Here is a 26,687-nt window from a genome sequence, read left to right as displayed (position 1 = left end):
GGCTGTCTTCTTTCCTCTCTTTCTCTTTATATCGATGCCCTTATGAGAGAAGGCTGGTTCGGACCGTTGACTCTGCTGCCATGCTATGCGCTGCGGCATTTCCCGCGAAACCACCTACTAAACCATAGAGGCTGCTCTACGTCCAGTAAGCATCTCGACTACGGCTGCCCTCAAACAAACAACGAATGCCACTTGCCAGGTAGTGAACGGAGCCACGCAACGCCCACACCGACACAAGGGCAGCAGCAGCAACAACAAATGTAAAATAAACTGGCATCGACACCATTGACTGCGTGATGGCGCCTCCGATCGCCGCCTTCACGGTTAACACACTGAGCGTGTGCACTAGCTATTGCATTGTCACGGCGCCCGACGAGCTAAAGGGCGCAATGCGAGGACCACCCGCGCAGCACTGCTACTGCAACCTGCCCCCGTAACAGGAGCGGCGACAATGGCGTCACGCGGCTCGGCTGACCGTCGGCCGTCAGCTGCACACTTCCGCGGTTGCGACACAGCCCGACTGACCTGAGTGACGCAACCATGATCGCCTTCGAGCCGGGCACCAGGAAATGGGCGAAGGGACCGCACACCTCGGACTGTGCGGTACCCACAGTGGCATGTTAAAGGCAGTGCGACTGCAAGGACGAACTGCAGGAACGATAGCAGCGCCACTTTTGTAGACTAACGTCGTTTCCTCTTCCTGCCAAGGAAGTGCATGTACCTCGAGTAAATTAGAAGGTAGAAGAGAGAAGGAAGGTCAGAACAGAAAACAGATGTCATGAACAGATGGAGCTGGCAGTGGTGTTGACTGTCAATCGCGCTTCTTAAAATGAAGCGTTTTTCAACTGCTATCCTTTGTGAAACAAGTCGAACATTGTCCGGAAAACAGCAAGCTGAATTTGCCGTTCGAATAGTTGCCGGCAGAACCCCGCAATCCAACCTCCTCCCCTCCCGAGCGCTCCGAAGGGGAGGATATTAAAAAGAAATGGCGCAGTGCTAAGTGTATACAGTGACGTGAACTGGGTGCACACAACCAGTTCTCGTGCTTACGGAATCAGTGTCGCTATCTGGACCTGTCGTTGCCCATAGCACACAATGACGATTATTACTATTTGTGTTCTACAGTGACCGCCAGGCTATACGCTTCGTTTCTTGAACCACTGGCGGCATTCCTTTTGGCCTATCCCCATTTCCTCCACGGTTTGGCGACGGGACTTACAGGGAGCGCACAAAAAGCATAGGACATGAGGGTTTCTGATTGCGGTATTTCACGATCGTATAGGCTCCGTATTCGCGCGCGTGCGTTAATATCACCCATGACGCAGTTATACGCAGCTCATGCCAGCGCTTCGCATTCTCTTCAACCATCGCCCCTTTTATTCCGGCCGCATAACGGACACACAACGTTCAACGAGTCGACCTCTCCTATAAAACACAGGCAGGAGTGGGAGAGGGCGTTTGAACACGCAGATGGCGAGAAGCACGCACCATTAGGTGGCGAGTCAATCCTTCACGACTGCTACGCCCGCGCTTGTGTGCGTAGCTCGAGCACACGACTATCGAGCAGCATATGCGCACGCCACATCGCGCCATTAGCACTGAGCGTCACGCATTCGCGCGACGGTTCGTTCGGAAACTCTTCCGCTGCCTGCTAACGGTTGGACGAGCAGCGATACGATGCACGCGTGTGCGTGAACGCGAACAACCTACTGGCTTACTTTAAAGGCACGGCGTCCGGACACGTGAGACAACAGAGCAGAGCGGGCTCTAATGCAGAGAACACGTGTACGAGGCGGCGGCATGGTGCCGTGTAAACAAATGGTGACGCCAGGAAGCGGCCAACGCCTTGTTGGTCTTACTGCGATTGTGCAACGGAAGTTGCACCTGCTTCTAGCAGCGCAAGTCACGTTGGCAACGGGAGAGGGCTGGTCTAGTGTTGCCTGGACAGCTGGTGCATTTCTGAGGGTGAAACAGGAGCTACAGAAGACGCCCCAGAAGCTGCACATGATATCATTTTATTTCTATTCCATTTAGTGCAAGGCATTCTTTCCGGCAGACGCACCTTCTGTTCGTTTTTTTGTTTGTTTGTTTGCTTGTTTGTTTGTCTGTTTGTTTTTTTCACAGCACGTGGCAACACCAGTACGAAACACGACGACACACGCGGCGCGAAACCTGAAATCGCACTAGCGCTGAAATGAGTGTACGTGTGTCATCGTATTTCTCGTTGTTATTTCTCCGTGTTTTGTCCTCATGTTGCTGAAAAAAACGGCGCCTTGTCAACTTGCCCGACATCTTGTTTTGTCACACCTTGTGACGGTGAGAACACGGTGAGGCTTCTTCGGAACGCTAGTGGTATTAAATTTTTTTTGTCTTTGTTGCAGTTCTATCTTTGTTTTAAGGTCTTAGTGTTTTGGAGTGAGCTGCTAACTGAATAGAAAGCGCCTTGCCCTGCGTTCTCTCCTAGTCAACAAAGCTGAGTACAACCCACGAAATGTACCGAGAATAGTGTGTATTCGAACGCCGTCCGCGGTGACATTACGTGGCTTTTCATTTGGCAGAGTTCGTGGACGAGATTACACTAGAATGTGGCTTGCACCCCGAAGAACGCGGCGAATGTCGGAAAGGATCTAACCGTCTTATAACATGTTGGCTGGACGTGCGAGCATTTGGCCTACTTTACGAAGTGAAAGAAATAAAAACAGAGCAGATTAAAACGAACCCCGTCAAGCGCGTGAGGAAAATCCCCTCAGCGCACAATGGAAGGAAACGAAGTGACCAGGAAATGGTGCGTGCGCCTTATTGGTCTCGCGGTTATTTATGCGCCGATGTGGTCCACCGCCCTGCGTGCGCTTGCAAAGCGGCCTTTCAAGCAGAACGTGACAGTGGGCGATGACCAATAGGCGAGGAATAAGTAAAAAAGAGCAACGAAACGTCGCTTTCCTAAGCAGCCTGGATGCAAACGTTATTCGCACGTCCGCCTTAGCGGTGAACGTCCGCGCGGTGAAAGCGACTTTCTAGAGCGGCCAGTTTTCCGCCCGAATTAACACTACTTGCCTTTATCCCTCCGAACGTGCGCAGCCTTTATTGGCGCAGGTGGGAAGGCACGGCTGAGTGGGCAAAAAAAAAAAAAAATCACTGTGTTATGAATCAAACGCATCGAGTTAAACGAAAATGCTTCCTGTTTCTCAAACTGACCTGTCACCTCTTTTCGGTCAATTGCATTTCTTGTTTTTATTCCATCCATTTCATCGGGCGTTATCGGTGCTGCGCTAGATGTATTCACTGGCGCAAACTAAGAACATCTCTCAGCCGAAGGCGAGCATCTTTACTGAGCTTTCTCCCTTATCACGTTTTAAAAACGCATATGGGTCGCCTCCGATGCGACGTGAGTTAAGTTTGACGAAGGATCTCGCTTTGCATCGGCGAGTGAGTGGCGGCTTGTCAGAAATTCCTGATTCGAGCAGGACGCTCGTTCGTCGATTGCAGGTCGTGACGCGTAGACCGGAAGCCGCACGTCCAACGCACTGCACGTATACGGCAGCGCCCGCAAAGTTCTACTCTGCTTTGTGGGGTATTGCGGTCGACATGTACATCGCGAAATGTCGTGAGTGAAGCAGCTATATAAGGAAGACGCGTGCTGATCCATCCAGATTACGCCTCCGTATTTAGGTCGAACTTAGAGTGAACGGGATTGATGTGAAAAACAATGGCATTGGCGTTGGAAATGAATCCCTCACCTTCAACCTAACGGGGAGTGGAACGAGTGTGCCGGGCCATTGATAAAGAAACGCTACAGCAGTTTTGTGTTGTTCGCTAATAAATTTATTGCCCCTAAAAAGTGGAAGGAGGGGGGGGGGGGGGGGGGGGAACTCGGAAAGCCCCAGTGTCAGGTCGGGCCATTTAGATCCACTTTTTATAATCGAGAGGCCAAGAACAAGTGAGGATAAATGTAAAACAGGAAGCAACAAACAGAACGTCAAAAGTAAGCCCACGAAAAGGGTTCGCTTCGAGGTTTCACGCTTTTTGTAAAGGGGTCATTCATACTGTTTAAGTGTCCGTAGTACATTGCCGTTTTATGCAGGATGAGAGACCGTCACGAGATTGATACATCACTGCCAAGACCAGTACTAAGACCTGCTCTATACACCAACGTCGATCTCGATGCCGTCGCGCCTCTGTCACTACTTCAGTCGCTACCGTCTCTCACTCCCCGGCATGGAATTCGGGTTAAAATGGCGAAAGACAGCATGGCATTTTGTAATGAATTTAATGACGACTACCCGTGCTGTAATTTTCTCAACTCTGTGTCGATTAACTGGGAGCCACAGCAGCGCAAAAGCGACTGATTTCTTTTCCTTTATCTTGGGTTACGGGGTTCGGCGGAGACGGACATGTCTGACAGCGCCTGCCGCGCTATTTTTTCTGGTCACCGGTCTTTTTATCAGCGCCGAAATTACTACAGCACTGAGTTTGGCCACAACGCACTTCGCCTGCCTTGTGAACGCCATCTCATTTAATTAAAATTCGGGCATATCAGTAGCCTTGTTCCGGATTAACAGATACGACAGTCCGTTGCTTGCTCGTGTATGCCACGTTCCCACAAGCAATCGGTCGAATGGTAGTCGTAGTCTACGCTCAGTTTCCGGCTCTTGCTCGAGCATAACTGTTATCGAAGACACTCCCAGGGGCCCCTATTAGTAGCCGGCTGATTGCGGCACGGAGACCAGTGCAAGGCTGACCATGCAGCTCTACGGGGCTACTTCGCCTCCCTCGTTCCCACGTAATCGCTTCTTCTGAACAAGACAAACAGGAAACGAGTAAGCGGAAAGGGGAGGGGTGAAAGGGGCGGTGCCGCGGATGACAAACATAGAAGCACGGATGTGGGCGACACATATTTTCTCCCTGACGTCCACTCACCCATCACCCGAACCGGTCTGTAAACACAGTACTCGTTTCACGTTCTTGGCCTGAATTCCGCCATTTGACGGGCACGGTGTTACTTTTGTTTCAACTACCGCAACAACCCCATCGCAACCACTGTTTTGAAAGTAAACAAGAAAGATGTGCTGGTTGTTCTTGTCGAAAGTTGGCCTGCGGACTAGCTTGTTAGCCGTCATTTGTTCATTTTCGGCTGTCAAGCTGGATGTGAGGCATATCTGCAAACAGTGCTACTACGATATTACGTTTGTTCGGCTCTAAGCCTTTCACCTTCAACGAAGCTAATTACACCATGCTTGTAAGAAATATGAGTTGCCACGCAGGGTGACCTTTGCAGCGTAGGCGCTTTGACGGCAACGTTCGAGTAATGCAGCGGGCACGTGGAAGTAGTTATTTGTTCATTTCTTCTTTGAACACCCCCATTTCGGTTTGATCTTGGCTTATGCTTACGTACACGCATGTGCTTACGTACACGTATGTGCTTACGTGTACGTGTAAGCCGACCTTTCCAGCGTGTGCATCCACTTCACGTGGTGAGACATGCTTCTACCGTCACAACACTGCCTGTACCGTTGTCGTTACAGCTACTGCTTGAGTAAGGTGCATGGGCGGGTAGCTGGCGCGTGGGTCGTTTGGCGGTTTACCCGGCCCTGCTCACCTTTTCTCAACCGCGAGGCGAACGCGTATCTCTCTTACGCAACGCCCAGGGCGCGCGAGTCACCTTCTCTTTCCTGTGAATCGCGAACGTGCGAAAGTTTGCGCGGCGCGCGCTGAGGCCCCCCTCTAGAGGCGAGCAATGCGCCGCGCCCTGAGGCATGGTGTATACGTAATCGGGTCTAATTGGCGCCGAAAAAACTGCGCGCATTCACGCGTCGTGCCGTAAGAACATGCGTGCTCTTGATGCAGGCGGCTTCACTTTACGCAACAGCAACGCCCGTCGTAAGTTTCGCGCGGATTGTATGCTTCAGTAAGGGCGTCCACGTGCCGAAGCATTCCTTTTTCTTCCTTCTTTTTGTCCACGCGTCGGAAGATGTTTGAAGAATCCGTACGCGAGCGGACTTCGGTGGAGGGTCATACACGTGGCATCCCACGTTTTTCGGAGACCTTTTCTCGAGCGGTCGTCTAGAATTTCGTGGACGGACTTAAAAAATGTGGAAATATAAGACTCGAGGTTGTGTACCTCCCTCTCGTCGGGATGCAAAGCGAAATGTACAGTGCAGTTGGAGCGCGTGCGGCCACATAGAGCTGAGCTTCTGGTTTCTCAACTAAAGTACCCCCCAGCGCTCACGTTTTTTTTTTTTCTGCGCAACATACTCTCGAGCATCCACGGTCCATCAGTGGACAAGAGCAGCGCGAGCTTAGACTTTCCCTCAACGAAAAACCAAATGTGGTACCACGAAAACAACGGCCAAAAACAAAACAACGATGAGAGTGCGTACCAATAATAGAATAAATAAGTAGAGCACCCTTTCTCGTGCCCTTTTTTTGTTAGTCCTCTCAGAAGAACGATAAAAAAAAAAGTATAAACGAAAGAAAGAGGGAGCCCGGGCCAGCAGAAGTGCAAGGCGGAAATTATTAATCTGCGTCTGGCCGGTGTATTGCCAAGCGTATAGCAGACACGTCGTTTCGCGCAGGGGTCTCGCCGCCGTCGGGAGACTGCAGTTGGCCGGGCGCGCCGCAGTGCTATCTGTCGTCGCCATCGCCTCGAGATTTCCGCAACCCCTTTCAGGGTCCCGTTCTGAGCACCGCCTCGGAGAGTGACCCACGGTCGTCGCTGGCGAAGCGAGGGAGAGGGCGGTGGCAGCGGCTACGTCGTTGAACGAGCTCGCTCTGTGTCCGAGTCTGCGTTATGCTAGCAGCTTTCTTTCTTGGCGGGCAGGCAGGCAGGCGCTGTAGGGAGGAGGTGTGCGCTCGCTCGCGGTGGTTCGGGCGAGGTCGACCACCGCCCTTTAGTGATAGGGCCGCCGCCGGGACGTAAGAATGCCGCGGCGGAATCTGGAGCAGAGTAGCGCCACGCTGTGGCCATGCGCGCCGCTTGGACGTGTCCGCGTGCTGCTGCGGCCGCTCGGTCGGCTCACGCTGACACCGCGACTTTGTGCACTTGCTAAGGAGTATATACATGCGTGACCCTCGTGTTCACCCGCGGCGTCCCGCCTTGGGCGAACGTGAACCTTCGCTCTTGGTTTACGGTATGCGGTAAGAAATATTCAGGCCGGTCGCTGACGTCAATGTTTCTGCGCGTGGAGACGGACCGAGCAGTGTAATTTTCCGTGCCTTGAGGAGTTTCAAGTTGGTAAGCCATATTCAGAAGGCAGTTGCCGCAACAAACGCGTAAGGGGCAACTCGTTCGGTCAATGCTGCGCTATCGCGTTCAACTGATTTGGCGCAAGGGACAGGAAAGCAGAAAGATGAGCACGGGGACCCGTGTTCGCCTTCCTTACCCTTGTCCTTGTCCTTTCTGATAAACGAGACGCACGTGATTTCAGGCTACCAACTAGCCCAACAATTAACTCTTCTAAATCCTCCTCTCAGCTAGTGTTAGCGAGTGGCAGCATCCATTGCTTGTCCCCCTCACTGCATGGTCATTGTGCAGTAGCGGTGTCATTGAGAAAGTCAACCAAATTCTATTACTGCGACTCTTCGCGCAGTTCTGGCAGATAAAACAACGCAGCAAAGAGCAGATCCACTCTTCTGTATATCGTCTAGAATGTATGTCTTATTGATGTTCAACTTAACCTCAAGCTGCGCACAGGAATTTTCTTCGTTTCGTATAAAAACATAGCAAGAATGATTTTCAACAGACACGCTAAATATAAAACGAAATTTCATTGACCGTTTACCTTTCTGACAACTGGGCAGTAATAGCACTGCTGTGTAAAAGCAATGTGTATACAGTGCAGGCGTAAATATCAAAAGTTGCTTGCAGCAAGGCCATATCAACGTATTCATCTTCAAGCCAGGCTTCGTAGAAGGCGTTGCACTCCGTTCATATTTTTGGCGCCGTCGAAAGCGGAACTATAACCTCCACTAAAAAGAACGAAATCGCGCACAGAAGTTGCAAGGGAGTCTGTAGCGATATATAATTTGGGACAGCGCACTAGACAGTGACAGATGTGTGCCGGTGATGAACTCGAAGCATCAGTACGAGTGATGCGATCATTATCGTATAGTTTTTAAAGCGGAAGGCGACGAAACACAGTTTCTATAATAACAAATCGCATAGGAAGACTGTCAACTCTTCAACATCATGCTGCGTCGATAATTACGCCATAAAAACCATTTGTAGGCAAAAAAAAAAAATCAGGACCAGAGCATCGCAACGTCATAGCTGGAGTCGGCGCGGCAATTGCAGCTCCTGTCCCTAGCTCTGCCAGCTCTTTACTAGCAACAGCCACGATTCGCCTCTCCCAGCGTCCCGTTTGTCTGTCGCTGTGCATCTATCTACACGCCGCAAGTAGAACGGCAAAATACAGGTTCGTTTCTGGAGGCGTCTATAGCTGGGCCACGGCCAACAAGGCGGCCGGCAACGGCCTTACGTTAACCCAGTTCCACACGTAACCACCACGGTGCATCGATCAGAGACCGGCAATGTCAGAACACCCGAGGCTGGAAATCATTTGGCCAACGAATGGGTCTCGGAGAAAGCAGTGCCAACGATCCTGCCTTCCTGTTCCTCTTTCACTTTTCCTCTTTCGCTCTCTTCAGTCTGCCGTCTAAGCAAGAACAGTGAGGGTGCACAGCCCGCCTGTCCGAGCAGGGTGACCGCGCCTCCGGGGAAAAAGGGTTAATCTAGCCGAGGGTTCTGGGCGTGCTCTCGTTTCGTCCACTTCCTGCCGAGGCCGCGCTCTCGGAGGAAGCTAGGCGTCTCGCGGACACCGAGTTGTGTAACGTGGCAGCGGCGGGCGCCGTCGTCTGGGCAGCGTGCCAGAGGTGTGATACTGCGACAACCAGTCGACTCGTCCAAGCTGCGTCAGCAGCAGAGATGAGGAAGGGAGCTCTGTACATCTAGGTGCACCTGGCTTATGTACACAACGAAAATAGTTGGCATCAGGACAGCGGAGAGCAAATAAAGGATGCAGGCAGCCTGCAGAACAGATATTGAGTGAAGCCGACAGTAAAGATCATTAGCTATAACGATGTGAAGGAAACCGGGAGAAAAGATAACAGCCCATTTGTGGAACACAATGACTGTTCAAATGCGCAAACACACACAGACCAAGAAGGAGACAAGACACACACACCAGCGCTGATCTTACAAGTCAGTTGTAAGATCAGCGCTGGTGTGTGTGTCTTGTCTCCTTCTTGGTCTGTGTGTGTTTGCGCTGTTGAGCCATCATTATGAATCTACACCAACTAGCCCAATCTGCAGTTCTTCTACAGTGGAACATAAGACAAGCGTTGCACTTCGTCCGCTGTGCACGGGACGTGTCGACATCTTCCCGCGGGTTTATATGGACACACTTTGTTCCGTTAGGGTACCTTCATCTTCTGGCTGTGAACGATGACTGCTCCTGAATATGGCCACCAATGCAAGCCAAAGTAAAGATGATGGTGCGCAAGAGTCATACGGAAGCATATGTAAATATAGTAAGCACAACGGCACACTCGCTTGCGGGCGACCAACTCAAGAGTTAGCCACTTATTATGCCGGCACACACTGAATTAGCGCTTCCTCTGCCACATGTGTCCGCACAATAGATATAACAGAAGGATAGTAACGGTTCGACAACGATAACAGCGAAAATGATGCACCAAAACAGTGGCCGATGTTTATGAGCGGCTTCCTCTGCAAAGCCGCCTTCTCGAGGATAAACGAGGGCAGTAAAACAGCTCCACGTATAAGTATCTCGCCGTCCCTGTTGGCCTCCCAATGATGCAGCTGTCAGAGATGGCACGGTCGCCTTGGGGTGCACTTCAATTCGTCGGCAGCAGATAATCGCCCAGCACATCCATAGTGTCCTTCATTAGTTGCAGTCATCTCGAAAAGCTTAGCCCTTCCATTTCAGCCGCCGCGGTGGCTCAGTGGTTATGGTGCTCGTTTGCTGACCCGAAATACGCGGATTCTATCCCGGCCGCGGCGGTCGCATTTCGATGCAGGCGAAATACTAGAGGCCCGTGTACTGTGCGATGTCAGTGCACGTTAAAGAACACCAGGTGGTCGAAATTGCCCAGAGCCCTCCACTACGGCGACTCTCATAGCCCGAGTCGCTTTGTGACGTTAAACCCCCATAAACCATATTACACACCAAACCTCAATTTCAGGAGATATTTCAGCGTTACTTAAGCCTTACTGTAACGTTGCACCGAACGTCACAATGCTGACGGTACTGCGGAAAGTCGCACCTGAACTGCACAGTTATGCACTGTAATGAGTTGCACTGTAATCAAAACGGTTTGCGTCTGCTGCGGTTCTCCTTTTTTTCCGGCGAAAAGCACAGGGAGAGAGAGAGAATGACAAAATAAAAGTTAGAAAGAAAAGGGGCCAGTTTCTACTGTCTCTTATTTTTGCACGACGGCCTTCCGCTGCGCGAGCCCAAGTGACCGTGGCGTGCAGCGCGGGGGGCGACAAGAGATTAGCCGTTCGGAGCGGCCGACCCGAAACCCTAATCTACCGACAACGAACGAGCCATTCGACGCGACCGCTTCGCTTGGCCGGCGGAGAAATTCGCGGTGGGCGCGCGACAGGTTTTCCTTTCTGCTTTCCTATTTTCAAGCTTCGACGGAGTGCCTTCAAAGTGAAGAGATGTGTCCTTCATGCTCCAAGCTCACCGCTCGACACGAGAAAAGGCGAGTAAGTAAAAAAAGGAAGTGAAAGGCATGCGGTCAGGTAACCGTTGAAAGCTAAAACTAAGTCTGTGAAAAAAGCAACGAAAGATAGGCAGGAAAAATAAGAAGGAAAAGCAAGGCGAACCGGAGAAGCGAAATGGAGAGCTGTAGAATCGAGGTCGCCGAGAAAGAATACTGAAAGGGCGCTCTGTGAACGCGGATGACAGCAAAAACGAGGCGAGCGCTGTTTACAACTCCGCAAATGGAAGTGAAAATGAAGACTGGCACGCGGCGACCAGACGCGTGAGAGGTGTCTCCATTGCCGAGTGACCGGATGCAAACAGGTAAAACGCCGGCTGCGCAACGACGGCTCCTGCTTTCTGCTCATTGTTATCGTGCACAGCCGCTCCTCACTGGTATTGTTAACCTTGCTGCGTTCTTTTCTCCACTTCCTGCATTCTTTTTGAAGGGCACTGCGCAAATTCCGGCTGATTCTCTCTCTTCGATGAAGAATCTGCGCTCTTCACAAGCAAACCAAGCCCAGAAGCACAAATACGAGTACGACCAATGTCAATGCACAGTCAAAATTCCTTATGAGTTTTTAAAACACGGACTCACCTTGGATCAAATTTAGAAAGAGACGGTTAAGAACTTTAATTTAGCACGTAATTAGAAAGTCATGAAACGAAGTTTATAAATGCTACTCGGTAATTAAGCGCAGGTAATTGCGTTCCCGCTTCTCCCTCCTCCAGAGCAGAGATCGATCCAGATTCTTACATATGCCGGTGACGGTGACGGTCAAAGAGCTCGACAGCGCAGCAAGAAAATGTCTGATTTTACACGCCTGTTTTGTCGGTTGGTAGTTCTTAAGGAGCCAGGGGCCCGGCGTTCTGAAAATTTAAAAAATGCTGTCACAAACGAAGACCGCGTACTCTAGGACGAAGGAAAGGACGAAGGGGGGGAGGGGGGGGGGGGGAGTGAATTAAGGACAATCGTCTGCTTCAAAGCACGCTACCAAAAGTACAGTTCCTTTGTTGCGCATTTACCACGGGATGCAAACGGGCGAACAACGACGTGAACAACGATCGCACTGGACAGCTGCCTATCAACACGGTGCTGCACATACAAAACAGCGCCCTCTACCTTTTGTCATCACGTTAACGCCGCTCTCAAGAATCGTTACCTAACGTGCCCATTAACACATTTCTCGGCATTTACGCTTGTCTTCAAACCCCGTTCCTCGTATGACGTGCGAAAAATTTCGTCTGCCAGTCACGCCGTTGTCGAATCCATGTCGGGACGAAAATAAAATAAAATAGCGGAACAAGGCGTGCAGGGACGGTCAGCTAAGAGAGGCAGTAATTTTCCCACGTTAAGTGGCCCTCATTATGCGCGAGCTCACGCGAGCCATAAACCAATGCCGGAAGAGCGCCCCCTTGGGAGACCGCAGCGTAACCGAAACCGTATAAACACGCGCTGGTGCATCGGCTGAACACTCTGTTACGCTCTCGATTCCAGCCTCCCATCTGGACGAGTGGCGTCCGGAAGTGAGAGCACGGGTGCGCCCACAGCTTTCTCCTCACTGGGCCCCATTGTCTCAGCAGTAGCGCCTACGCAGCCGCCCTGCAATCGGCCCGTCAGTACGGCCTGCCCGTCTACCACGCGTCTTCCCCCGGTAGACGGACCGATAGCCTTCGAGCGTGTCCCTGGTTAATCGGACTGTCAAAACGGGGCGACCACCGGTGGCTTTTCATCTTCGATCAGGGTCACCTAATTGTATGGGGCCAGGCACGAGGAGCGTGAGCGATGACGTGTGGAACATCGTGTGATGGAGCAGTGCAAATTGAATTGAGGAACAAAATGCAGCTGGGCCGGCACCGTGACCGTGGAGAAAGTTAGCAGTTCTTCAGAGACCTCTGAATGACAGTTAAACCCTGGCTACTCTTCCTTTGTCACACTCGCTTGGTCCATGATGCGCTTTGCTCTTTATACATTCCTTGTGGGCGTGTGTGTCAGGATTTTTTTTTGTTTTTTAGTTGTCTTCCTTTTTGTGAGCATTACTTATTGAAAAGAAGTTTCAGTGGAGTGAGCGCTCACCATCCATTCACTTGCTAAAGTGATCTCCATGATCTGTGTCGGCCTGTTACACATGGACAGCATTTTTCTGGTATCGTTGCTGATGGACGGTTACCATTAATTTCTTAGCCCACGTACAATTGGGCACAAATGTCCCCATGACACGCGAAAGGCGACCAAGGTGCATAGGTGCCGCTTCTGCCAACGATGGCCTGATTTCACTATTACATGTGAGAGTACGAGTATAGGCATGTCCAACTTCTTCATCCAGAAGTGTTGCCCTGAGCCAGCAACTGGTAATAGCTTTAAGCGCTTCGTTGCCGCTCAAGCATCGTGAAGAGAGATTTTTGTCCCCGATACTATTCGTGTTCATGGTAGTGGTTTGCAGTTTAAATGGTCGCCAATGTAACGGACCGAACACGTTGCCGGCAGGGACGTCATCGTTTCCTCTACACAGAAAGTGCGTACAGTAAGCTGCAGCTGTTGGAAATGCCGATTTCGGGGCTACCGTTTTAGATGAGTGTCGCAACGTCGGGATAATGATCGGCGCTGCGGACGAGTGCATTTAGAGCTCGCTTCATGACAACTTTTTCAATCGTAGGCAAGCTTCGCATTACGTAACCTCTTTCTTTTTTACCTTTTCTCTTTCCTTCCAGGACGCGTTCTGCAGAGCGAAGTTTCGGAACTTGGCCTGCCACTCAGGCAGCGCTTTAACGGAATATTGACCGCTGTGCCGCATAATGACGCGCTGGAAACTTCCCACGCGTAACGAGCGCAGGCGGGCGGCGACTGCACGCTCAAGCACTGTCTCTCGTTCCCTCCCGCTCCGTATAAGACAACTGCGATCCATTAAGTGTGCAAATAGAGCGCAGGTCTTCGAGACAGCTCCCAGCAACGCGTACGCCACACACGGGCAGCGCTCGATCCTTCATCGTCTCGCCAAACAAGTGAACAGCGGGCAAACTATCTTCTGCAGTCTCCGGGCATGCGCTAGTGCAAAGTTGTGTATGTATGCCAGTGCCTGCCCTTGTTCGAGGCAACTCGAAAGGCTCGCCAATCCTCGCAAAGCGAAACTGCTCTAACGTAACCTTTCAAGCCCAAACCCCCCTTAACTCCCTTCGTTATGCCGAAACGGAACTCTAATGAACAGCTGCGTCTGCGCACACGTCAAGCACCTACTTCTCAAATATACTCCCGAAAACTTCGTCTTGGGTTACGCCCGCCCTGCAGGACCTAAGCAGCGTTTTACTATTCGTAACTTTTTCTCAAGCTCGCACGATGGCTACGCTAACTCAAACAGGCTTAAGTTATGTAATTACCGGCCTGTAGATTGCCTGAAGAAAAGCGGCGGCGTTAAACCGGCGACTAAAATTTGTCAGGTGGTTTTAGTTGTGTGTCAACTTAACCACCGTTACTAACCTTTGCTAAATCTCTGCAGCCGTGCTCTTAAAGGCACTCGCGGTTGAAGTTCGCCGGTTTAAGAACATAAGACGGTGACTTCGCATAGAGGCCACCTGTTTCTAGCACTAGACTTCTGGCGTAGTCTGGTTTCATTGATTAAGTCTTGACTTGATATAACTATCAAGTTAAGAGTTGAAAGAAAGCCCCGCCACGGTGGTTTAGTGGTTACGGTGCTCGACTGCTGACCCGAAAGACGCGGGTTCGATCCCGGCCGCGGCGGCTGAATTTCGATGAAGTCGAAATTCTAGAGGCCCGTGTGCTGTGCGATATCAGTGCGCGTTAAAGAACCCCAGGTGGTCGAAATTTTCGGTGCCCCTCACTACGGCGTCCCTCATAGCCTGAGTTGCTTCGGGACGTTGAACCCCTATAAACCAAACCAAGAGTTAAAAGAAAAGAAAGAGTTTTCATGATGAACCGCGATTTCAAAGATATTCTTTAAATTCGCCTCCTGCATCATTCAGCATCTTCAGGCGTGGTGCGCTGGCCGAAGCTATAGTCTTTTGGTCCACTGCGGTTAATTATGGCACACTGACGTTCCGCACGCTTTATTATCTCTTCCGTGTTCCCGATTGTCTTTCTTGTGCTCAATGCGTAATCAGGGCTTACCTCCGCCGAATTAAAACGCAAGCAAAACAACAAAGCCGAGAAATAAGGAAAGCCAGGCTAAAGGAACATCATCTTCCAACGCTTCCTGATTTGAGAATCATCCCGAAACTGACGTACTACGTCAAGAAGTGGTTCGCCTCCGTGCGTCTGCGTGTGACGCACCGCGGCGCGCGCCGTGCGCGCATACTTAACGCTCCAGGAATGTCATGCACGTCCGAGCAACGGCAGCGACAATAAAGAGGCGAGAGAAAGATATGAAAAAGAAAGGGGCAAAAAAAAAATGAAAGCGAGAGACAAAAGGCGGAGGCCATAAACGGGCCACCGATGCTAATGGTGCTGCGACCTACAACCATTAAGCGACACGATAACGAGCCTGAGGCGGGCGATTCCGCCACTGGTCCCCGGAGGGAAGAAACATTCCTGAGCTTTCTCTTCCGCCACCTCACCTCTCCCTCACTTTTTCTTCCTTTTCCGTCTCTCCTTCTCGGGCCACTCAATTTTTTTTCGCACTCGGTATCAATCGAGCACCAGCTCGCGTGTGTCCTCGCCTCGATGGTTTCTCGCCTCCCTTATCGCTCTCGTTTTCGATGGTGTACAGCGCCCAGTGGGTCGCGCCGCCACTTCACGTGCCAAATAATTTAACCGCTCGCTTCGGTAGCTTCGTGTCTCGATGAATATGTAAGATATCGACACGTAACGCGCGTGGTTTCTGCTTGTATTGCAGTCGTGTCAGCGGCGGAAAGTGATTTCTGTTTTTTAGTTGCGTGGCTCTCGTGTTTGGTTACGTAAACATTACTCGTCGTGTTCTGTCCCCTGTCGGCCGTATATTGCTAAACTGATTGAACGTATACGCAAAATGAGGTTTGAAGTAAAGAACGCGGTGCTTAGGTTTGCGCATTCATTGGAAGTATTATTAAACGTGCGTGTCCGTTTTTTTTCTTTAAGGCTACAGACAAGCAGGGGACATCGCGCCTTCAGGGTACATCGCGTCTTCAGAAAAGAAAGCGTTTAAAAAGGAATATCTATAGGAAAAAAATCTCTGTACTGATATGACCTACGGAACTTTAGCACACAGCCTGTTTCAGATACGCCCTCTTCATCGCTTGGCGTTTCTGTTTTCTGTTATTGTGATCGGGGTGCTAATTAAAGGTCAAGGAAGGCCGAGTTATTAATCTAATATTCGTGCATTTCAAATATTACTGCAGCAGGGGCAGAATTAATAGACACGCGACGACGTTCGCAGTCGTCCCTCATCTTATTGATCCTGCACACGTTGCGTCAATATAATTGTTCTTTTTTTTGTATGCGGAACGAGCTCATTCACTAGCTATAGTGGGGCATGTAGATTCCTTCCCCAACTCTTGTTTTCCTCTACGCCACCTCTATGAAGCACATGCGACGCTTTTAGTGCCGCGCCGCCATCTCACTCCTCTGCAAGCTTGAGAAAATTCCTTCCACTTCCCTCGATCTCGCTTTACCCTCACCCAATGGCTATTACTCCGCCGTCTCGGGAGGGCGGGGTCAGCCATGCACTGACATGCAGAGTTCCGGGCTGTTCACCACTCGGCCCGTAATTTGGAAGCAATTTCCGCGCAATCGGGATGAAAGCGACTCATTTGCCAGGCTTTCGCGAAGCCCGACTGACCGGAGACCTTGCCGCCGCAGTCCCCTGGCGCGGTCAGTCCTTTTGTTCCGGGAAACTGGAAAAACAACGCCGCCCCAGAGATTTCGTGGTGACGCCCGCGCAATCACGGCCACTGCGTGGAGCGGTCGCCTATACGGCGCGGCGGACCAGCGCTGTCGACGATGTCTAACGCTTAGCGATTTCACGCCTACGCCTGTTAGCGACGATGCCATTGAGGTCAAGGTGTACACATACGCATTAGCCCTATAGCTTTCAGATACCGCTCGTCATTTCTACGGGAAAATTTCTTGCTTCGCTTCAAAAGTCTACGCAGGCCTCGAGAAAGTCTACCAAATTTAAACGGGAAACCCTAGCCGTTAACTTCCTGCAGGCGTGCGCGTAATTGGGTGTAAAACGCAGCAATAATTAAAGGTTGTAGCATCGAAGCTGAGGTATTTGTCAAATAAGCACTGGAGAGACCGTGGAAACGCACAAGTTTTTTTTTCTGAAAATGCGGTCAATGGTCGATGCCCTCTTCGCACAGTTCGCATTTCAGGTCGTCATTCCACGAAAAAAAAAAAAAAGACGTATTTTGCAAGTCATTGCTGGCAACACACACGCCTAGGCGCAAGCCATGCAGAGAAACCTGCCAGCGCTGACTCCACGCGACTTTCCTCAGCGCGCTGTGTGCATCTGAACTGCTTACAGCTCCTCGCGAAAACCCGCATTTTTAATTTCTGGAACAAAGAGAGCAAAATTCTCGGAGGTGCCGGTTAGCTCGTTCTCACCGCAGCTGCCACAAACCTCGCGTCCTGCACGCATCGTGAAGCACGCGCGTAATTCCTCAGCGGCGCGTGAGAGCGCGAAAAATTTGTGCGCAACCGTGGGATCAACACGGAGGACTGGTGTTAAACGCGAGCAACCTGAGTGCAGATCGCACAATTTTGCGTGCGTGAGTGCGTGCGTGTGCGCACGAGCGCGGGCCGTCTTGCCTTCTCCATCCGCAGCACTGAATGCGCTGCCGGCGTCATATTAGGGCCTGCCAAACCTTCACAGCGCGTATACGCCGTCTCAGGGTCCCGTCAAAAAACACATAAAACACCCGGTTCGTACCGCACGCGTACACATTACGAGGCTACGCTCCTTGAACGGTGACCGACCGGTGGAACAGGTGGCCATTCTTTCTGTTCTGTCCCATTTCCACGGCACAATTCTTTTTTTTTTCCTGTAGCACTCTCGAGGTTTAGAGCCACCACCTCTCAAATATCTGCTGAGCCCCTTTTTTATGTTTTTATCAGCGCTTGCGCGTGCAGGTAGTCCCGGAACAATTGTTCTCTCGCCATTCGGTCCATTCTGTCGGGGCGTCGGCGCAAACGCCGCTCCAGATCACACTGCGTCCGGTAAGAGCGGTCAGGCACCGAACTGTGAAAAGGCAGTAGCAAGTCGACGTGAAGCCGTCTCCGACTCCGGAACAGAACGCTCCTTTTTTCTCTTGTCTTCTCTTGTTTATACAACTTTTGTTTTGGTGGTGGGCATTTGTACAGTGAAGGCGAGCGAAGGAAAAGAGGTAGGTAAGGGGAGTAGCTGAGAAAATCACCAGATGGAGTCCGATTCTTAAGAGTATGCCGCTCTGCGGAATGCGGCGACAAGCAACCGGCCTCTGGAAATTGTGCTCCGAGGGGTTGAGCAATGGAAGGGAAGCACTGCTCGAGCAACGTACAAGAAAAAGGGTTGGGTCGTGTTGCTTGAAAAGGAAGCTGGGAGGGCGGCATGCGCCCAAGCAGAAATAATGCAAGGCGCTGAAGCGGTGGTGAAGTGTGACACGACAGCTTGACAGTATATGTTTCGAACCGACAGCGCGAGGGAGGGGAAAAGACGAGAGTGCAGAAACACCACGCTGTGTCGTTCTCCGTCCTGCTCATTGGGAGCTGTGTTTCAAGATGTAAACTAGCCGACCATTTTTCATACTCTGCCAGTGGAGCATTGATTGAATAGGAAATGGAATGCACTATCATCCAAACCAAGTGACTAGGCGGTCTCCGTGAGGATCTTGCTACGTGATTTCTGGCAATACTGGGGTACGGCTTGTTTCCTTCTAAAGCATCTAGGACAGAATGTGAACACATTTTTTTTTTTCTGCATAGACTCGTAATGTGAACTGCCCTTTACGTGTGACTGTGTGAGGGAAGAGCGTGGAAGAAGTCCGACGTGGAGCTAATGTATATCATTCGTGCGCATCGATTCTTGTCTGTCCCGTCTGATTTTTACGTTGTTATTGTGTCAATAGGTTCAGGATCACTAACCAGCACAGGCCATCTCGCTTGTCACTGCTTCCAAGAGCAGAACACATGTTAAAGTGTACAGGTACGCTCGGGAACAACATCGGCACCGCGACCAATCGAAGCCTTGCCTTTTTATTACTATTCGACAGTTCTAACCACGAAACGCGGCTGCAGCTAATTTTGTCCCCTCCCCCCCTCCTCCCCATCTAGAGCCACCAGTTTTCAACACTGTGGCTGTGGTATCCCATTTCCCCGCTGAATTTTAGCTCTATGATCATGTAAGAGAACTTTCTTGCAAACCACGTTTCGTGATTCAGTGTCCTTTCCCTTCCATTGTCCAGCCAGGTAACTTCACAACCACGCGCCTCAAGCTTTGCTGTCATCGTTCGGAATCTCAGAGGGTAAAAAATGGAAACGTGATCGAGAAGGAAAGCAACATTGAAGTAATCGTTGATGGCTTTTTTTTTTCCTGCTATGCTAGGAACAATTCGGGCCCACTTCGGCATAGAACGCACGACCAGAACACAATGCATGCGAAGGGAGCTCAAATCGTGATGATCGCGTGATTCAGTTCTCGCTCACTTTGGAAAGAACTTCGTGCTGCCGCACTTACACCACAACGAAGCTCACAATAGCCGATCTGCCTCCTGGCACAGAATGGCTGAAAGAAATCGAAACAATGTACTACCAAAACGGAACGCCGTTTCCTTCCCAATCCTTAGCCCGAGTATAGGCTTGTGTAACAAAGCTAGGCGGAAACTGAACAACGCTTTTCCGGAGTTGAATTATGATTAAAAGGAGGTCTTGCCAATTACATATTATAATAATGGCTGTGAAAATAAAAGTATGCACAGAGAGAATACAAAAAAAAGGACACTGGTGCGCACACTACAAAGAGCACAATGTGCATTGCTGCTAGGCCCACCAGCGTCGCGGTGCCGAACCCTTCATCAGAGACTGCATTCCGCGCAACCCATTCCACTCTCGGAGCAAAACAAAAACATATTAGCCAAGCAACTCGCTCGATTGTCGGTCAGTGGAGCGGCCGGCCGCTTCTGCAGGGCGTGTCCAAGGCCGCTCGTGCACGATAGAGCGGGACACGCGCGCTAATTAGGCTCGTCTCCCAACGCAGAGCTTGTCCGTACGCCCCCACCTTCCTACCCCCCGTTCCTCTTTATTTCGCAATCCTTCCTCGTATCTTCCCCTCCTCCATATCGTCACTGTCCGAGGCAGCGTCGAAACGTAATTTGCGTCTAATCGATGCTTGACGACGGCGATCCCCGGGCCGGCAGTGATTGCGTAAGCGCCCAACATCCCGCTTAGCGTCGTCTGCGACAGCGGTGCTAGCGTACACGGAGGCAGGCGACTTCAGCAGCACGTGTTATGAACAAACGCGTCGCGGCTTCTCTTGCAAGTGATGGAACGGTGGCCCGCTTAGTACGAGAAGGAGCTCTAGCGAGACGAGGAAGGCAAAGAGGGTAAATGGGAAGGGAGGGGGGGGGGGGGGGGGCTATTGTTTTTTGAGAGGCCAGTAGAGGAGGAGGAGCAAGCACCACCGATGCCGCCTATTCTGTTCTCAGCGAGAATGATTGCGTGATCACGGGGCTGTGTTTAAACTCTTACACACTTACATACGCCATCTTTCTCCCCTAAAAATCTCGACTCCGAGTTTGCTTTCTTTTTTACTTTTCTTTTCTGCACTCCCCTCATCTCGCCGTTCCGCTGCTGGGGTTCGCGTTCCCGCGGTATGCGGCTACTCGGATTTCGTCACAGTCCGTAGCCGTGTTCCGTCGGCGTGAGAGTAAGGGCGGAAAACACGACAGGCTCTCGGTTCGCTGATATATTGAGGTCACGCGAATTATCACTTTACGGCGCTCGTTGGTTCCTCCGAGGAGGACTGCTTCGAGCACGCGATTCCGCGCTTTGTGCGAGTGTGTATGTGCGTGTGCAGAGTCTAGCCCGGTATGCTTTGAATATATACTACGAGAGGAACTGCATCCACTACGGTGTAATTAGTGTCTAGCTGCTGATCGCCCCTCGCGTTATATTGCGATTACTGTATGCTCCCTGTCGCAGTGACATTGTAGAAACCTATTCACAAACCTTATTATCTTTTTCTTTACATTTTGCTTTCCTCACCCCCTCAGCACCCCCTCAGGAGTTATTAGTATCGCTATAAATAAACGTGTTTCATGCATTATGGTTTCAAGATGAGCGGGTTATGAGCGTGGTATTTGTTACGCTGGAATTCACAAGTTGCATGTCCTGTTATAAACAAACAAGCAAGCAAGCAAAATATTTGCCACACTTTTATATTTCCTCTAGCTTCTATATTACTTCACTTTCACACTGCATGTCCTGTTAAAAAAATATTCACCGCACTTTTTTTTTCCTTAGCTTCTTTATTACTTGAGTTTAATGCTTAACGAGCATATAACATACCGTTCTTTAAGGTTGCATGTTCAAAAACAATCACTGATAACGATTGGACAGCGACAGACGGTATGAAAGAATACATCGAATGGTCCCCTTAATACGTGTTTTAATCATTAGTTTCCGTTTTGCTTTCTAGCGATGAACTGTCAGCTCACTTTTCTTCTGAGGACTTCTATATTTGCGCGCGGCCAAGATGGAGGCCAAGATGGATATGGCGGGTTGACTGGAAACGAATTATCGCTCGGTGATTATATTTTCCTACAAAGTCATTCTCCCGTGAGGTAAAATAATATTACTACAAATATTCATAACTTGACACTTGGGCACGCGTTAATGCCCACTGCAATAATGGAAGCTGAAAACTGCCAGGAATCGAAAAGATTATGAAGAACTCCTGCATTTCGTCATCTGAGGTAGATAACAGGTAAAACCACGGATAACGGTGAAACATGTAGGAGAGTCTGGTCGCTTTAAACATTCTATCGCTTTTGGTGCGCTAGTATCCGTCATAACAGTAGATGGATATGGTTAATGTGTTGTGCTGGAACTCTACAGTCATCAGTGCTAAGTCAAATGAATCATCAGTGGAACTCGTTTGTCAAAGGTTTAGCGCCCCAGAGGAACTGGTCTGGGGCCACACTATGTGGCTCACCATGCATCCCTAGCGTACGAAATCTCTTGATGGTTAGAGAGAGAGAATTCTTGCCCCCCCCCCCCCCCCCCCCCCCCCGATTGCTAGAACTTCCAAGGATCCTACAACGGACCGACTGCACAGCATAGAAGCAAAGCCTCTTGGACCCGCTAACATTTTGACAAAGACCTGTATGTTATGTTGAAAAAATGGGGAGTTGTAAGCCAAAAAAGAAGTCTATCACCAACCTTAAAAGCGTTTTAATGTGCTTAGAACTGACATTCCAAGTGTAACTGATGACAGTATCGAAAAATAAGAGCATAAAACATTGCATATTCAAAAGTACAGAACCAAAATGTCTGCCACAATTACGACAGTGCAGTCACTGCAACTACCGACGCCTACCATTTTGTTCGAACTCGTAATTGCATCTCTCACTGCGAAACCCACGCGCATTCCCGAATAAATAAAGAGCATGCTATAACCACATCCGCTGTTTCACAAGCTGCACGCCGTTGTTCGGGGTACTCCGGAATTTAACCAACTTATAAATTCAGGGGCTACATCTGTCAAAAAGCTAATAGAGCCTCCATATGGACACAAGCCGCATGTTTTACTAGCGAAACAGAGGTGTACGCTTTCCAAAGGAGAATTTCAGGAAATAAACGCGCTGCAAGTATTAGCTGCCAGTCGTATTCATTCACTGTGTACAGGTTGTATAGCCTGACAAAAAGAACACTTTTCCTCATGCGGAAGTGCACTGCCCAACTTGTGTACGAACGAGTAGCCTGACTGAAATCTAGAAGATTGAAAACGTATAATATCTAAGGTGCCCTTACTCTAGAGTTTCAGCGAGTGTTCCGGCCGTCAGGTCCAGTAAATATACAGTTATCGAACGGACGGGGAAGACTGAATACGTATTTTAATTACTTAACCTGTAAGGGCAGGTAAAAGCAATGGCGAACTTTTTCGTGAAAGGACCAACTCCGAATGGCCAGGAAGTCTTGCCTGCACGTCAAAGTGTATACCGGTACATCTGCTCTGAGCACTGTACAGTGGGCGGCCTGCTGCACCGTCCGCTTTCGACACGCGCGGCGAAGAACGCCTCCCAGGAAAGTGCGCATCCGTGCGCATCGCGCGCGACTCTCCTCATCGTCATCCTTTCGCATCTTCCGCCGAAGAGAGAAGGAAGGGTGAACCTCCGAGCGGGAGGCGCCGCTTTCGTTTCGGGGTACGATATATCCGGCTGTCTGTCGCAGGGTGCGTGTGGACGAGCGGGCAATCCCGGCGGCGCACTATACCGCCGTGCGTAGGTGCAGGCCCTCCACATTGTGGGTGGCGTAGCCGGCACGGAGAAGTGGCACGCTTGCACAGACTCACCCAGGAACACATGGCAATGGTCGTCGCCGTCCCCCTCCTTTGACGAGTAAAAGGTCCACCACCACAGGGCACCGTACTGAGCGAGAGTCAACTACAATTCGCGGCCGGTCGCGGGCAGCCAAAATGCTTTTATACCGCACCGCCCTCCCCTCTCGGACCGCGGTAGCGGCCGTCACGTGACGAGCGGGGATTTTTATCTTTTCTCCCCTTTGCAGCAGCCACTGGGGGGCCCCTTGCCACTTTCGCTCGCAGCCTCCCAAGTCGACGCCGGCGTTCCCTCGTCTCTGGCGCTTTCCTTCTCGGCGCCTTGTGGCGCGTGGTCGCCGACACCGCCCGGACTTCCTCCTCCTCATCCCTGCAGCCGCCTCCTCGCGGAAGAAGACTGCTTCAACCGGAAGGCGAGAGGCGGCGTGGTCACGGGCCACGCTTGACCGTTAGACACGCCGAGCGGCGCCCGCACACGCATTACGGGCGAGACACGGCCGCCGTTCGAAGACGAAGACGACGATGACCACGACGACCGCTTTACAGGCGACGGAGAAAGCGACGCGTTCACATCGGAAGTATTCGCTATCGACGGACGCAATATGGCTTCACGGATATGCAGAACGGGCCGTGTTTGTTTACTTTTCTTCCGGCGACCAGAGGGAGTGTGTGCTCCACCACCGTGCGAGGCTGTTGCCCCTTTTGTACTTGGAGGCACTCGCTGCGTGTCTGCACAAGCTCCCAGTAATGTAGTGTACCAGGTTTAGCTGTGCCGAGATTAGTTCATGCACTCATCTTAAATGGCGTTCTTGCAATGAAAAGCACAATACGGAAGACATAAAAGCGTGCGCTGTTGGCTAAACAAAAATAACCAAGTAAACAAGCACACGGCAAGCAGATATGCTTCCGTCTTGCCTAGGAATTAGTGTGCCCGAAGAATAAGAATACAGTGACTGTACGTTACTGGTGAGCCAAGAAGAAATCATGCGGCTCTGAAGAGAAGTTTATTGGACTGATTATTCATACAAAGGGACCATAGTCCCTCACAAAGACAAAAACACCAAGGCAGCAACTAGTGTCGCTCGGTACAAAAAAGCTATGAAACAAGAGCACGACGGCGACTGCTGCCGCCGTTCACACAAAATCATTCACAGCACAAAATGTTCAAAGGGTCCATAATGTCCAGGCATCGCGGGGAAGCACGCTCACTGAATACGATGAACGCGCACCGACACCGCGCACCACACACTCAATACGGCAGCTAGCCTTATTCACAACACGCCTGATACACTGTGTTGGGTTCTTAGAAAACATAGCGCAAAAAGGACACGGACGACACAGAAGTGGACAGGACAGGCACTAACTTGCAACTTTATTTTTCGAAAAGCCACCACGTCTAATATATAGGAGCCGATCACCACCATCAAGTGATGAGCATGCGCAAAGAAGAGCACAATCAGGATTACAGCGTGTGAAAAATAAGCAAAAAATTACGATAAAATAACAAAATGAAAGCACGGTGCCGGGGGAACAATGAAAGAAAAGAGACATCGTGTACTGAAACTTACTGCAAAAAGCGCTTTACAAGCTTGTCAAGGTTAAGAGCCAAACAAATAACGCGGCTATGTTTGCGCTATGTTTTCTAAGAACTGTTACCAACTAGCCCAAACCAAGCTACTGTGTTGGGTATATTCTGGCTAGGGGTCATTTTCTAACGTGAATAATGTCAGTGCTACTGTTGTTGCTCTGCTGCAGGAGGGGGCCATGGTTATGCCTTGTGTACACCTTTTCCGACGTCTAGTGTACCCTCCTTGTCCATCAGCGGGGTGACACATGATCGGCGAAGGCGTAACAGGCGTTGAAGACGAAAAGAGCTGTCAAGGTAGACGCTTGCGGATGAAACTAAAATGAGCCGCTGTCAAGGGTCGGTGGGAGGGAAGTGCTCTAGAAACAAGGTTTACGTTGTGAAGTCTCACTCTGTTGGCTGTTATAACGGCGATTGGTCGGTCAGCTTAGGTGTTCATGGTGGTCAAGAGAAACGTATGTGATATCACTCGTCGGCACGAGTATTCCTTTTGCATTTGTGTGCAGATTACACCGATATTGTCAAAGTAGGCAGTCATTCCGGGCGTAACCCCAGACAGGAGCTGCTTTCAATAGTTTTGCTTTTATGTGAGTGACACCATCACCATATTTGCGCGCTGAAGGTAGCATCTAAGAAGGGGGATTATTCGGGCTGGTTGACGCGTATGATGGAAACGACGGAACAGCGCTAACCGACAGCCGGCATAGAAGAGCACAGACACAGCGAATGTGTCTGCGTTCTTCTATGCCACCCCGTCTGTAAGCGCTGTTCAGTCGTTTCCATCAAATTAGCATCTCCCATTTATATACATCAAGATACTTCTTTATCGTAGCAGTGAAGCTAAAAGAAGATGGGTCTAGCATAACCAGAACCCTACTGTTCGGTTCCACCTTGCATGCTCTTGCTTCGGGTAAACAACCGACTGAAGCACCAGGCGGCTGTAGCGCTGATGCAATTGCCATTGCCTTCTCCCGTTCTGGTGGCCGTTGTAAAAGTGTAGACCAGAGATATAAGACACATATGGGTCAGGGAAATGACGCACTGCAGATTTTGCTGCTTCTAGTCATGTAACCTACGTTGGCCTTAGGGTAGGCGCACTCATGATCGAGGAGGAATGGAGGGGGTAGAAGTCTCGCTTTTAATTATGCAGAAATGCATTTTAAGGCTTGCAATTCACATTTTAGCGGGCAAAAACCTGCATCCGCATGGGAGAACTCGCCTGGATTGCAACAAATAGACCCGTGTCTTTATACACACACACTGTATAAATGGCCGTGTAAATGTGCATATGTTAGTCGAGTTTTCTAGGTGTACTTGGAAGAGGAAGAAGTAAGAAATAAGAAAACGATAGCCTTGGTATAATACATGGCCAGTCTCCCGCCGTGGTATGCGACATTTGAACTAAGTTCAACAAGAGCAACATCACCTTCCGTGGGAGCTGCCGTGGAAAGAAGAGCAGAGGAACTACATGATAATCTGAAACCAACGACAAAGGCAGTCGATGGGAATGGATTTATTCTGCGGCGGCATGCAGCGTATCACGGGTGTATCTGTAGTCAAGGGTTCGACGAAAGTTCGTCTGGTCAGGCGTTAGTAGAAGTAAAAGTATAACAGTCACTGACCAAGTCGGAGTAGAAGCTATTGACGTTTCGGAACCCGTAGGGGCTCCTTGTTCACAATCAGGCTAAAATGGCAAGCTGTCGAAACTTAAACACGCAGAATATGACGCAATGATTGCATGTACACGGGTGGCATCGTCCCTTCCTTCCGGTTCATAGTGTCAGGCCTCGTTTAGGTGAATGATGACTCGAGCAAAAGGCCTGTCGTCAGGTTCCGCTCTTTGGATAAAATTGCAGCGTTGTCCCAGTCGATATCATGCGTTTTCTCGTGCGCGTTGTTTTCTCATCCTTCGTACGC

General features: G+C 50.4%; 1 protein-coding gene across 2 annotated transcripts in view; it reads right to left on the bottom strand.

Annotated features, from left to right (window-relative positions):
* LOC149362582 (uncharacterized) overlaps positions 1-23,298 on the bottom strand; it is a 64,622-nt gene extending 41,324 nt beyond the window's left edge. For both annotated transcript variants that reach the window (XM_089573107.1, XM_089573106.1), the window contains exon 1: positions 23,201-23,298. In XM_089573107.1, the coding sequence (XP_089429233.1) occupies positions 23,201-23,212 (12 nt within the window). In that variant the 5' untranslated portion in view covers positions 23,213-23,298. The remainder of the gene's footprint in view (positions 1-23,200) is intronic.
* Positions 23,299-26,687: the final 3,389 nt, after the last annotated feature.

The sequence above is a fragment of the Amblyomma mixtum genome, chromosome 2, assembly GCF_055824585.1.
Source record: "Amblyomma mixtum isolate Tamu chromosome 2, ASM5582458v1, whole genome shotgun sequence".
Lineage (NCBI taxonomy): Eukaryota > Metazoa > Arthropoda > Arachnida > Ixodida > Ixodidae > Amblyomma > Amblyomma mixtum.
This window is presented reverse-complemented; position numbering and strand designations above follow the sequence as displayed.